At 58.7% G+C, this 12,630-nt stretch overlaps 2 protein-coding genes across 6 annotated transcripts in view; one reads left to right on the forward strand and one right to left on the reverse strand.

The window, feature by feature from the left end:
- Positions 1-3,856, forward strand: part of ZNRF1 (zinc and ring finger 1) — a 121,768-nt gene extending 117,912 nt beyond the window's left edge. The window contains exon 5 of one of the 4 annotated variants that reach the window (XM_051847304.2): positions 614-3,856. The gene's annotated coding sequence lies outside the window, so the exon portion shown is untranslated. The remainder of the gene's footprint in view (positions 1-613) is intronic. The other 3 variants (XM_070062745.1, XM_051847305.2, XM_017342413.3) reach the window with 3 other exon arrangements.
- On the reverse strand, positions 1,811-10,916 carry LDHD (lactate dehydrogenase D). 2 transcript variants are annotated; one of them, XM_008257618.4, is made up of 11 exons: positions 8,241-10,916; positions 8,020-8,132; positions 7,734-7,875; positions 7,378-7,519; positions 7,122-7,281; positions 6,635-6,834; positions 6,427-6,555; positions 6,226-6,353; positions 5,732-5,822; positions 5,498-5,609; positions 1,811-2,077 (listed from the first exon to the last, which is right to left on the reverse strand). In XM_008257618.4, the coding sequence occupies exons 1-11, from the start codon at positions 8,310-8,312 to the stop codon at positions 1,945-1,947; spliced, it is 1,422 nt and encodes a 473-aa protein (XP_008255840.2). In that variant the 5' UTR covers positions 8,313-10,916; the 3' UTR covers positions 1,811-1,944. The 2 variants fall into 2 exon arrangements, with proteins under 2 accessions (XP_008255840.2, XP_002711769.2); XM_002711723.5 differs by lacking the exon at positions 1,811-2,077 and adding an exon at positions 3,735-5,421.
- Positions 10,917-12,630: the final 1,714 nt, after the last annotated feature.

Here is a 12,630-nt window from a genome sequence, read left to right on the forward strand (position 1 = left end):
AGAAGGGAGCAGGAGCGAGGCGAGGCACGTCTTAGCAGGTAGTCGTCCTTCAGAGATGGGGCCCTTAGGAAGGACGAGCACGGAATGGCATGTGTGTGGATATGACGCATGCGCAGGGTTGGAGTCAGTGGGGCTGAGTGAGTTCCAGTCTGCCTGGGGAGGGTTCAGAAAGATCCCCCAGCTCACGCCCTGGGCCAGCCGCTGAGCCTGTGCCCACCTCTGCTTGGCCCTCCCGCAGTGCCCTGGTACTGGGGGGATGACCCCCTCCCTGTCGCTGTAGGTATGTGGCCCACACTCAGCAGACAGCCCGTGGGCCGGTGCCTCATCCACGGCACAGCCTTGTCAGCGATGGCTTTGCTGCTGGTCCTTCCACCTGCAGGCCACCTCCCTCACCCATCACCCCGCTTCCAGATGAATCAGGCCTCCGGGCCAGACCCGGCCCTGTGCCTTCCCAGGTCTGGGCTGGCATTTTCCTGGCGAACGAGTGGGCAAAAGCCCCAGGGAAACCACAAGCCCAGCCCCACCTCACCTCCCTCACGCCCAAAGGTTTGGGACCTCTTTTTTCCTTCTCTCTTTTTCTCTCTCCTCTTTCTGTTTTGTTTTCTATTGTTAGGTTTATTTTATTTATTCCAAGTAACCTCCCAGAACAGCTGATGATGTCAGACAAATCAGGGACATGTGCTCTTTTTACCTTCACCTCAAAAACTGATGGCAAGGGGAGATGAAAAAGCGAGGGTGAGAGTGAGGCAGAGGGAGCGGAGCCCGGCCCGGCAGTGCAGGTCCAGATTCCGGCATGATGTTTGGCCTTGGGGCCCTGCCCAGACCGAACCACAGACGGCCCCGGCTGCCTGCCTTGGCGGGATGCGGCGGCCGGCCCGCGGCCAGACGGAGCACGGCTCACTCATTGCGGTCCACACAGGGACGGGCGGCCCCTGTTCCCGAGAGGAGGCTCACCGGACACAGGGGCAGCGCTGAGCTTGGGACACCAGTGGGAACAGGGCCCCCCTTCTGCACTGACTGCCAGGAAGTGGCCCTCCCTTCCTCCCTGAGGACGCCAGGTTGGCTGAGAGCGCGTTGAGAAGAGTGACTGCACCGCTGTCCTTCCCTCAGCCCGCAGCCCTCGGCAGGGGAGAGGGGGTCTTCTTTTTCACCTTTGAAAGGCATTGTGGGTCTGTGTTTAAAGTGTTTACAAAAAAAAATTATTTAAAAAAAGTCTAGTGTCGACTGGTGTTTTCCCTCGTGACGTTTACAGAGCGCTGTTTGCTGCCCGCTGTCACCTGCTCAGCCAGGGCGAGCCCGGCCGGCCCTCTCCCCGGGGTCCCTCTCCGTGTTTCTGGCTTGGTTTTGCATTTCTCCCCCCTGGGGACCCCGGAATCTTGACTTCATTGCCAAAAGAAAACCCCGTCAAGGACTCTGTCCCCACCGCCACGCCCGTGTCTTCCCCCTTCTTTCCTCCCGGTTCCGGTCAGTGTGGAGGGTGTAACGATCACAAGTGTCTTGCAGAAATGCCTGAACATTTTTCTTAGGCCCTTGTGGAATTTTTTTTTCTTCTCCAGGAAACTTAAACAGACTTCCTTAAAGAAATGTGTACAAGCAGCCGTGTTTTCAGGCGCTCCGTTTGAGAACTTTTAGCCCTGGGGGTTCACGCATGGCATCAGCCCATGCCAGATAGGTTTCTGTATTTATATATTAAAATAAAAAAAAAAAAACTTAAAAACGTTTAAAAAAATGTTCAGAGCTTGGGAGAGAAGCTTTCTTCACTAGTCGAGGTGTTTTGATATGGTATTAAAATCACGTCTAACGAAAGATGCACTGTGTGATTCTATTTTAATGAAGTATTGTCATACAGCCACGAAATGGGGCCGAGCCTGCTCCCCGCTCCCTCACTACCTCCTTAGCGTTCCTTCGGGCCCTCTGTGGGGCTGCAGGTGTGTGAAGTGCTTCTCAGACTGTCCTCCCTGGGAGGAGGACAGGTGACGACGGGTCAGGCAGGTGTCCCACGAGGCGACGAACCCTTGGACGTGAGCACCATGGAGCCAGCCTTCCGCTGCTGCGCAGAGCTGGTGACGGGACTCTTCTGCGAAGATGTGCAGGAGCAGTGATCTGGCAGCCACCAGAGGCTGCAAGGACTTGGGTTCTTCCACGGCCGGGCCCAGCCCCCCCAGCCTCCGCTCCCCATCCCAAGCCCCCCAGCCCTGCCTGTTGCTCTGTTCGCATCTCAGTGCTGACTCACGGGCATGCTCCATGGTGGCCCAGGAAGAGGCCCTGGTTTGGGGCTGAGCCAGCTCAGAGCCCTTGAACCAGAACCAGCCACCCCAGCTCACAAAAGTTGCCAAAGCTGGCCGGAAGATCAGGGCAGGGGAGCAGCCGCTCCTGCCTGGCCCCTGGCCCTGGCCAGACAGGCTCCGGAGTGGCCATCCTGAGCCTCCCACAGAGCCTGCAAAGGAAAGTGCTGGAGGGAGATGGGAGACGACCCCGCGCCTTCTCTGCCCCACCATTGCCAGGCCGGCCCCTGGTGCTGTTGCCTCGGGGCTCCGGCGCCTCCAGGCCCAGGGGTCTAGCTGGGCCTGTGGGCTCCACCTCCACAGCCACCTCCCTCAGATGCTTCCTGAAGCACCTGCTGTGTTCGAGGTGTTCACCCCCGGCCAGTGGGGCACGCACAGCATCTCAGATGTGCCGAAGGAGTTTGCAGGCCTCCGCCTCAGCCTCGGACCGGCCTGACATGGAGACCCCAGGACCCACAAACGCCATCGTGAGAGTCAGTGGCAAGAATGGGGGTTCCAATAGTTTGCACTGGGGCCCTCTGCTTCCTGGCAGAATGATCTGGGGGAAGGACTGCGTTCACCTGAACCTCGGCATCCTCACCCGTGGAGTAGGGACCGCGTCACGCAGCTCAGAAGTCGCCAGGAGGGTCAGGGGACCTGCCCCGAAGGCCTGGCACATGCGCAGCAGGCTCCCTGGTGGCTCTGTCGCTGCAAAGGGCACTGTTCTATTCACAGCACCTCCTGCTTCTGCCTGGCAACTGTGTCTCCCTGTTCTATATTTAATTCCACCAGCAAAGCTGGCGGGGCAGGGCCCAGCTCTGAAGGAGATCTCCTTGCCTGACCCCTGGACCTGGAGACGGAGGCCGTGCGCGTCCACCTCGGCGGCTTGGCTTGAGCCCGGCTGCTTTGGCAGCGCTGCCAGTGGCCAAGCAGCTTGTTGAGCTGTGTGGGGCAGGGTCGTGGCCCACACTGGGTGCTATTCCAGGCTCTTGGGGGCTGGTGCTCACCCCTCAACTCTAACCACCCCCCACCCCACCCCCGCCGCTGACTTCCGCTCCCGCCTGGCACACCGCAGCCCTCTGCTGGCTGTCACGTCCTCTGAACTTGACCCATGGGTGGGACTGGCTGTGTGGGCTCCCCCCATAGAGCTGGTGCTGTCCTCCTCCTCCTGCAGCGCTCCCAGAATCCTGTGCTGCTCCTGCTCTGCCCTGCCAGGGGAGAGAACCTGCTGGAGCAGGGAGGTGCGTTCTGCCCCCTGTCTGCTAAAGGTCTGGCTCACTTTCCTGGGGTTCCTGGACAGGAGCCGCTCACTAAGACCATACATCTAATAGCCATTTACTGGTATTGAGGTTTATAGGCGAATGTCCTTATTAGGAGATGGATGATGAATTATATAGGTGAATGATTTCAAGAAATGTGTAATCTAATTCTGAGTGGTTTCCCCCCAAAAAAATACATACACAAAGCAAATAAGGCAAAATGTTCGTTGTTTGAATTTGCAGTGGCTGCTGTTTCCGTGAACGGTGTACTTGTTCTTTGAACTTTTCTGTATGTTTGGAATTTTTCTTAATAAAAAAAATATTGTGGGAAAATGGCCATTTGCTGAGCACCTCACTAGCTGCCAGGCACTGGGGGGGTCGGGGGGCCCGTGTTGCGGAAGAGACAGGCTGTGACGGCTGGTGGCGGACAGTCTGCAGAAGGGGGAGGGGCCGGGGGGCCGCGGCTCCACAGTTGGATTGCTCAGGTCCTGGGGTGGTTGGGGGAAGAGGACCAGTGAGACTGGTCACCAGACTACCCTTGGCACAGCCTCTGCTCACAACCAGAGCAGCCAAGGGACAGAAATGTCACCGGAGCGTGTCCTCAAGGCTTAGGTCAGTGTCACTGCCCTCTGCGAGAGCCCAGTATTAGCACAGGAGAGGGGATCCTGGGACCAGGATTGGACTGAGGAGTTGCAGGGACACTCCCTCAGCCCAGGGCCTCAATGGCTGCTGGGAGAGATGAGGCTCCAAGGGGTGGGGAGACAGGAAGGGCGCTCCCAGGCTAGCAGGAGGATGCCTTTCTTACCCCTTTTCTAAGGAGCCCAAGGCGCAGAGGTGAGGGAGATAGGATAGGTACAAGTCCCTGGGGCCTCAGAGATTGTTCCAAGCTCCTAGGCCCCTCCTCTACCCTGGGAGGAGAGCCACTGGCCCTGAACTTGGGGTGGGTTTTCTGCAGCAGGTGCCCAGAGCAGATGCTGTGGGACTGAGCTTCGTGGTGTCGGGTGCCCTCTTGTGGGCTCACAGGGAACAGCTATCTAGTACCTGAGAAGAGCTCTGGCCAGGGGATCCCAAGACAGGCCCAGGATGGACGGAAACTCGACTTTGAAAGCAAAAGTGCTCAGGGTGCCAGTACACTGCTCCATAAGGAGTGTGGCCCAGTTCTAGCAACAGGGAGCTGCAGCCGCTTGAAGAATGTTCACAGTATTAGCGCCTGGGGGACTCGAAGTGTCTGCCGGGGACGGGGAACTAACTGGCGTGCTTCCCACCCCCAAAGCCCTCTCCCCAGGCTGCAGCAGGTCAGTGTACAAGCCCGAAACCATGGTGGCACCAGGCTGGCCAGAACTGGGAGGAGAAGGTGGGGACGGGGGTGCTGCCTGCCGGTGTCCAGTAGCTGTAAGCAGGGTTCAGGCGTCTTGGGCTTTGAGGAAAGCTCCCACCAGTGCAGAGAGAGGTCCTTTCCCGTCACGGGAGAGGAGTGTTCCTGTCGTCCTGCCTCGGGTCTGGGCCCCTAGCAGTGAGGAGGCCTGAGGGCATCGGGTGGGCTCACCCTGGCGGTCCCACCCAGGAAGGGACGTGTGACAGCAGGGAGCAAGCAGCTTCATCAGCAGCCAGCCTGAGTCACTGGCTGGACTGAAGGCCTGAGGCAGGAAGAGGGCAGGGGAGGAGCCCTGTCCATCCTTGCAGGCTCAGTGCGTGACGGGAGTTTCCAGAACATGGGGGCTCACCGAGCTCCTCACAGCACCTTGCCTGGGTTCATGAGGCCTCGGGGGTCTAGCGTGGCCTTGAGCTGCCGCATGGTCTCCAGGCCCACAGGGCCCACCTCCTCCCGCAGCAGCTGCCGCTTGCCCAGCCCGATGCCGTGCTCCCCGGTGCAAGTTCCGTGCAGCGCCAGTGCGCGCCTGGGAGACGGGAGCCATCCTCAGCCCTTCTTCCCGAGCCCTCCCCTCCCCCTCCCTCCCCAGGCCGGGCCCCCACCTGCCCAGTTCTTCCGCGAAGGCCTCGACCCTCTGGAGCTCGTCAGCATCCTCCGGGTCGACCAGCAGGATGCAGTGGAAGTTGCCATCGCCCACATGCCCGACAATGGCTCCTGGGGACTCCAAGAACAGAACCGTCAACTCCAGCCCAGCCTCCTGCCCCCCCCCACTCCCCTGACCCAGACCCAGGCAGCGGTCAGCACCACCCCTGACTCCAGGAGCGAGCAGGCCGAACCTGTGAGTCCTGAGGCCTTGAGCTCCTCCTTGGTCCGCACCAGGATCTCCGGCAGCCGGGAGATGGGCACACAAACGTCGGTGGAGTAGCCCTGGGTCAGACAGTGGCCGCTGAGGTCCCCCCTGCCCTGCCGCCCACACACACACCAGGCACTTGGCCCAGGTGTGTTCCCCAGGCCCTGGGCTCCTGCCGTTCTGACCTGGCTCCATCGGGCCCCTGTGCAGGTCCCCCAGCGCCCCCTATTTCTGAGCTTTGCATCAGCTGCCTGGAGCCAGGGTTGAGCTAACACCTTCCTCTCCGTCACTTCCTCCAGGAAGTAGGTCCTGAGAGCCCCACACTTTTGCCCAGGGTTTAGCAGGCCCATACCTCGATGGGTGAGTCTGTCACCCCAGGCCATGCACACTGTGGGCTGCAGCCCACTGCTCCATACAGTAGGGCGCTGAATTGACAAGGTCATGAGCGGAGCTGTGAGTCTCCCCTCCACCCCGACTCACCTTACAGCCGGGCCGCAGGGCCAGGACCGCGTACCAGGCGTTGTGCCGTGCTGCCCAGAGCCGGCTGCGCTCCTCGGACTCCTTGGCCCAGGAGAAGTGGGAGGCCCCGTTGAGCTGGACGATCTCCTCTATGATGGGGGCAAGAGGGTCGACACCAGCCCTCCCCTGGGCAGCTCAGGCCCCAGCCCTGTCCCCGCATACCTGCCCGCTGCACTTGCTCTTCCAACGCCTGCTTGGAACCGTGGAACTCCAGAAAGAGCGTGGGTGCCACGGAGCAGTTGAGCTTGCTGTATCTGTTGCAGGCATCCATCATGATGTCATCCAGGAACTCTGGGAGCAAGCAGAGGGCCGGCTTCCAATGGGGCCTCTTCCAGGGTGCACACCCTGACTGCCCCAGTCCCCCACTCACCGATGCGGGCCACAGGTACTGCAGCCTGGAGGATTTGCACAGTGCTGTCCACAGCAGCCTGGACACTGGGGAACGCACAGGTGGCAGCCACCGTGGCCTCAGGCACAGGGTGCAGGCGCAGGGTGGCAGCTGTGATGAGGCCTAGCGTACCCTCCGAGCCCACAAAGAGCCCTGTGAGGTCATAGCCAGCTGCACTCTTCCTGTACAAAGTGAGGGATTTCTGTCTGGCCCCAGAGCCTGCAGCTGGAACCCAGAGCGCTGTCCCCAGGTCCCCAGGTCTGGGGCAGCCTCCCTCAGCCCCGATGGCCACAGAGGCAGCCATCCCCCAGCCCAGTGCTCTCGGCTCCACCACTGGAGTGGGCCCCGTGCAGCGACAGCAGACCCCCGAGACGGTGCCACAGCCCTCGGAAGCCTTGCCCACCTGCAGAAGGCTGAAGGAGGGAAGCCCCCAGGGCTCGAGGCCGCAGGCTGGGGACAGGGTGCTCACCGGGAACGCCGGCCCCGGCCCGCAGTGTGCAGCAGCCGCCCGTCGGGCAGCACCACCTCCAGGTTAAGTACGTTATCCCGCATGGTGCCGTAGCGCACAGCGTTGGTGCCGGAGGCCCCCGTGGCCGCCATGCCGCAGAGAGAGGCATCGGCACCTGGATCTGGAGGGTGGCGTTTGAACAGAGGCCAACTCAGGGCCGGGTGGGAGAGGAGGGCTCCCCCTGCCTCCAGGGAGCCCTCGGCGGCCCTAGGCTTACCCACAGGAAACCAGAGGCCGCTGTCGCGCAGGTGGGTGTTGAGAGCTTTGCGCGTGACACCAGGCTCCACCACCACAGAGAAGTCCTCTGGGTTCAGTTCGGTGATCCGGTCCATGTGCGTCAGGTTGATGCAGACCCCACCCTGGCGGGAGGTGTCAATAAAGCCACTGGCTTTGGTCTCCCACCAGCCCACGGTCCCCTGCACCCCACCCTGGCTGAGCACCCAGAGCAGGTGGCCGGGGGGCCCAGGATGGCAGGCAGGGCTGGCCCACAGCAGTGTGTGCTGCAGGAGGCAGCCACACCTGTGCTGAGTGCAATGCGGCCGGACCCTGGGGCAAGAGGGTGCCCAGCTGTACCTGTGTGGCGCAGACTCCTCCCTCAAGCCCGGTGCCGGTGCCGAAGGGGATGATGGGCACTCCCTGGCCATAGCACAGGGCTGCCAGCCGGCTGACCTGGTCCGTGCTCTGGGGCCACACCACGGCATCTGGCGGCTGGCACCTGCAAGCAGTCCTGGGCCAGTCAGAGTGCATGGGCCCTGCTGGGCCTGGGACCACACGGAGGACCGGGGATGGAGAACACCAGCACCCAAGGCAGGTAGGTGGGCGGGTGGGTGCGGTGGTGGGGAGGGGGACCCTCCCTCACCTGTGCATGGACTCATCGTGCCCGTGCTGTTCTCGCACCACGGCGGCGGTGGACACGTGGGGGCTTCCCACGACCGCCTTCAACGCCTCCACGAAGCCCTCGCTGAGCGCTCCCTGCGGGAGAGACACACCACCAGGGTCACCGAAAGACGCCCGGGGCCACAGCCCGGCCCCTCTCACAGGTGGCTGCTCAGCTCGGCCCCTCTCCTGTCCACCGCCTACCTGCGTCCCCTTGGAGCAGTAACCCCTCCAGGGAGACAGCCCCCCGCGGGCCACCCGGAGCAGGCAGGCCATAGCCAGACAGCGACCAGGCAGCAGTGGGCAAGTGGCCTCCGAGCTCCTCTGCCCAGCCCATTGGCTGAGTCGGGGGTGGGGCCTGCTTAAGGTGGCCCCGGTTTAAGGTGGTCCCTGCAGCCCTTGCTTAGTTGGGGGCGCCAGGGTCAATACTTCCCAAGGAGAGGTGAGGCTCACCAGAAATTTCAGGAAACAGAGGGACAGCAGCCACTCCCTGGCTTACAACTCAGCCAAGGCTTCCCGAGGCCCCGAACAAATGCAGGCTCCTTGAGGAGGCTGGAACAGTCCTCTTGGCTCCTCCAGCCTGCTCTTTGACCGCCAACGTCCAGCTAGCTTCCTTTCCTGTTCCTGTATGCCCTGAACTCCAGGCAGACCCTGGGGCAGGGCACAGGCTGTGCCCTCGCCGGAGCCTCCTGCAGGTCTCAGCACAGTGTCACAGTTAGAGTAGGCGCCCACCATAACCGGGGACCTCAGGGATGGGCGAGGACAGTGAAACAAGTCCGGAAGTCCTCCTGGCAGAGGAGCACTGAGGCTGAGCAGTAGCTCTCCAGGTAGGTGAAGGCGAAGGTGGATGCAGCCGCAGTCCCCGCTGGATCCTCCTCCTGGAGCCAGGAACTCCCTCGGGTCGCCCATGTGCGTGGCGTGGCAGAGGCCCAGCTCTTGGGCCGCCTGCTGCTGCTTTCCCAGGTGCATCAGCAAGGAGCTGGATCTGCAGTGGAGCAGCCGGGACTCCAACCGGTGCTCAAATGAGATGCCAGGCTGCAGGCGGCTCAGGCCCACAGTGCCCCCAAAAGGTGTTTTCCAAGATGGGGACCAAGAAGCAGAAGAATAAAGACCCCTGACGGATTGATGTCAGGTTACCTAATTTTTTGATAGGGATTAAAGCGGACAGGACCTCCTTATCAGGTGACTGCAGACTGGAATCCCCGTTTTTGGGCAACGCTGGTCTATTTGGGGATCTCTCCGCTCCCCTGAAGTCCCAGGCTGGTTATGTGGCATTTAGTGTGAGTGGCTCCATTTGGGTTTGATTAGGTCTGTTAGGGTCCAGCACTGGAGCTCAGTCCCAAACCATGGACTCCCACAGTTTCTGTTTGGTGAGTTCACACTTCTACCCTCAATGTGCCGCTTGCCGGGGTCATCTGGGGGGGGGGGGGGAGTGCCTCTTAGAATTGCTTAGTTCAAATCAAGATCCCATGGAAATCCACACCTGCATTTGCTTAATGTGCCTCATCGATCTTTTTAAATCAGCAGTTTCTCCCTTCCTCCTTTTTCCCCCAAGCCATTCACTTCATTTAAAAAAAAAAAAAGTTTATTTATTTATTTATTTGAGAGCTTTAACCCACTGTGCCACAGCACCAGCCCCTCTAACTCTGCCTTTCAAACAAATAAATAAGGGCTGGCACTGTGGCGTAGCAGGTAAAGCCAACGCCTGCAATGCTGGCATCCCATATGGACGCTGGTTCAAGTCCTGGCTGCTCCACTTCTGATCCAGCTCTCTGCTATGGCCTGGGAAAGCAGAAGATGGCCCAAGTCCTTGGGCTCCTGCACCCAGTGGGAGACAGGGAAGAAACTCCTGGCTCCTGGCTTCAGCTTGGCCCAGCTCTAACCATTGCAGCCATTTGGGGAGTGCACCAGCAGATGGAGGATCTCTCTCTCTCTCTTTTTCAAATAATAAATAAACACTTAAAAAAAAAAAAATACCATGTTAACAAAAAAAAAAAAAAGAAAGAACCCAACTTCCGCTGGGTATGTGCAAGGTTTGGACAAGCCCAGACATGCTGAGCTAATCCTTGTCTCACAGGGACCTGTAACGCTTTCTTATGACATGGGCAATGGTTTCGTGGCTGTTTTATTTCCTTTTGTTTTCCTAGAAAGGTGATCCTGAAGAACAGTGGGATATAACGTCTCCTCCTTCCTCATACATAAGCCATCGTTCCTGCACAATACTGGTGCCCAAGGACTTCAGCCATCTTACACTGCTTTCCCAGGTGCATTACCCAGGAACTGCCTGGAAAGTGGAGCATCTGGGACTCAAACCGGTGACCTTGTGAGATGCTGGCGCCGCAGGCAGAGGCTTAACCGATGGCGCCACAGCATCGGCCCCCATTCAGTTCTTAAAGAGGCGGGGTCATGTGTTCCAGGTAGAGCTGAATTTTCACTCCCATTTCACTTTGATTCATTCTGCTTGTCTGCCTTATCGAATCACGCAGACCCAGGGGCTTAGAGTCCGTTGTTCGTGGCAAGGCTTCGTCATGGATGGTGCTGCGTGCCCAGGTCCGTGTTCCAGCAAGCGGTCTTGAAAGTTCCGAGTGGGGGTGGGCGTTTGTCTCAGCAGTTATAACACTGCTTCGGATGCCCACATAATATATTGGAGGGCCCGGGTTCAAGTCCCAGCCCTGCTTCTGATTCCAGCTTCCTGCTGAGGTGCACCCTGGGAGGCAGTAGGTGATGGTGCAAGTACTTGGGCCCCTCCCACCCACGTGAGTGATCTGGGTTGAGTTCCAGGCTATTGCGGGCATTTAGGGGTGAGCCAGCAGATAAGAGCTCTCTGTCTCTCTGCTTTTCAAATAATCTAAATAAGTAAATGAAACTTTCAAAAAAAAAAAAAAAAAACTTTGAACTTTGACCACTGTGGTTAGCATCCTTGCCTGTGGTTGTTGCTCCTGGGGCCTCTGTTTCCCGTATTTCTCTATTATTTAATTACAATTACTCTGTGAGGAAGAGCGCCGCTTCTCCCTCATTGACTTCCTGGCTGTCAGCGAGGACTTGAGTGTTATTGTATTTTATTTTTTTTGACAGGCAGAGTGGACAGTGAGAGAGAGAGAGAGAAAGGTCTTCCTTTTTGCCGTTGGTTCACCCTCCAATGGCCACCGCGGCCGGTGCTGATCCGAAGGCAGGAGCCAGGTGCTTCTCCTGGTCTCCCATGGGGTGCAGGGCCCAAGCACTTGGGCCATCCTCCACTGCACTCCCTGGCCATAGCAGAGAGCTGGCCTGGAAGAGGAGCAACCGGGACAGAATCCAGCGCCCCAACTGGGACTAGAACCCGGTGTGCCGGCGCCGCTAGGTGGAGGATTAGCCTAGTGAGCCGCAGCGCCGGCTCTTGAGCGTAATTATTACATTCTATAGAGTATCATCTAATACTATTACTATTTATGAGGGTGCTTTTAAAAGTTCATGAAAAATGGAATTCAAACCTAAGTGTATTTTGGTGCAAAAGTTTTCGAAAGCCATGTGTAGTTTTTTATAATATGCATTTTCTAGGAACATGTTGGTGATGCCTTGTATTTTGTTGTTCATATTTTTCCAGCTGTGCCCTTGAGGGCTTTTTTTTTTTTTTTTTTTTTTTGACAGGCAGAGTGGACAGTGAGAGAGAGAGAGACAGAGAGAAAGGTCTTCCTTTGCCGTTGGTTCACCCTCCAATGGCCGCCGCGGCCGGCGTGCTGCGGCCGGCGCACCGCGCTGATCCGATGGCAGGAGCCAGGAGCCAGGTGCTTTTCCTGGTCTCCCATGGGGTGCAGGGCCCAAGCACCTGGGCCATCCTCCACTGCACTCCCTGGCCACAGCAGAGGGCTGGCCTGGAAGAGGGGCAACCGGGACAGAATCCGGCGCCCCGACCGGGACTAGAACCCGGTGTGCCGGCGCCGCTAGGCGGAGGATTAGCCTAGTGAGCCGCGGCGCCGGCCTTGAGGGCCTCTTCAACACCGTCTTCTTTCCCCTGACGCTAGCCCCTGCCCCCATCCCCTTTTCTTTCCATTTTACTTGAGAGGGAGGGAGAGAAAGGGAGAGGGAGAGAGGAAGAGGGAGAGAGGAAGAGGGAGAGAGGGAGAGAGGAAGAGGGAGAGAGGGGGAGAGGAAGAGGGAGAGGAAGAGGAGGAGAGGAGGAGAGGGGGAGGTGGGGAGGGGGAGAGGAGGAGAGGGGGAGAGAGGAGGGAGAGAGGGAGGGAGGGATCTTCCATCCTCTGGTTCACTCCCTATATGTCTGCAACAGCCAGGGCTGGGCCAGGCCAAAGCCAGGAGCCCAAAACATCATCCATGTCTCCCATGTGGGTGACAGGGATCCAAGTGCTTGACCCAGGTCCTTTCTGACCACCAGGTGCTCCAGTAGCTGGAAGATTCTTCTCTCTCTCTCTCTCTCTCTCTCACCAGGTGCTCCAGTGGCTGAAAGATTCTCTCTCTCTCTCTTTCAAATAAGAAAAAGAAAAAAAAAATTAAGTCTGTTACTGGATCTGCTGATGCCTTGATCTTCGACTTTGCACTGAATGAAACTGTGAGAAATAAATTTATGCTGTTTAAGCCGAAAAAGAAATCTGTTACTAGA

The sequence above is a fragment of the Oryctolagus cuniculus genome, chromosome 18 (assembly GCF_964237555.1).
Source record: "Oryctolagus cuniculus chromosome 18, mOryCun1.1, whole genome shotgun sequence".
NCBI classification, from domain to species: domain Eukaryota; kingdom Metazoa; phylum Chordata; class Mammalia; order Lagomorpha; family Leporidae; genus Oryctolagus; species Oryctolagus cuniculus.

Excerpts from the sequence above, each read along its gene's own strand:
- LDHD (XM_002711723.5), bottom strand. The coding sequence starts at position 8,312 with ATGGCCTGCCTGCTCCGGGTGGCCCGCGGGGGGCTGTCTCCCTGGAGG. Across the intron at positions 6,835-7,121 it reads GGCCGGGGCCGGCGTTCCCG|GAAGAGTGCAGCTGGCTATG; the intron begins GTGAGCACCCTG and ends CACTTTGTACAG. Across the intron at positions 6,354-6,426 it reads AGAGCAAGTGCAGCGGGCAG|AGGAGATCGTCCAGCTCAAC; the intron begins GTATGCGGGGAC and ends CCCCCATCATAG.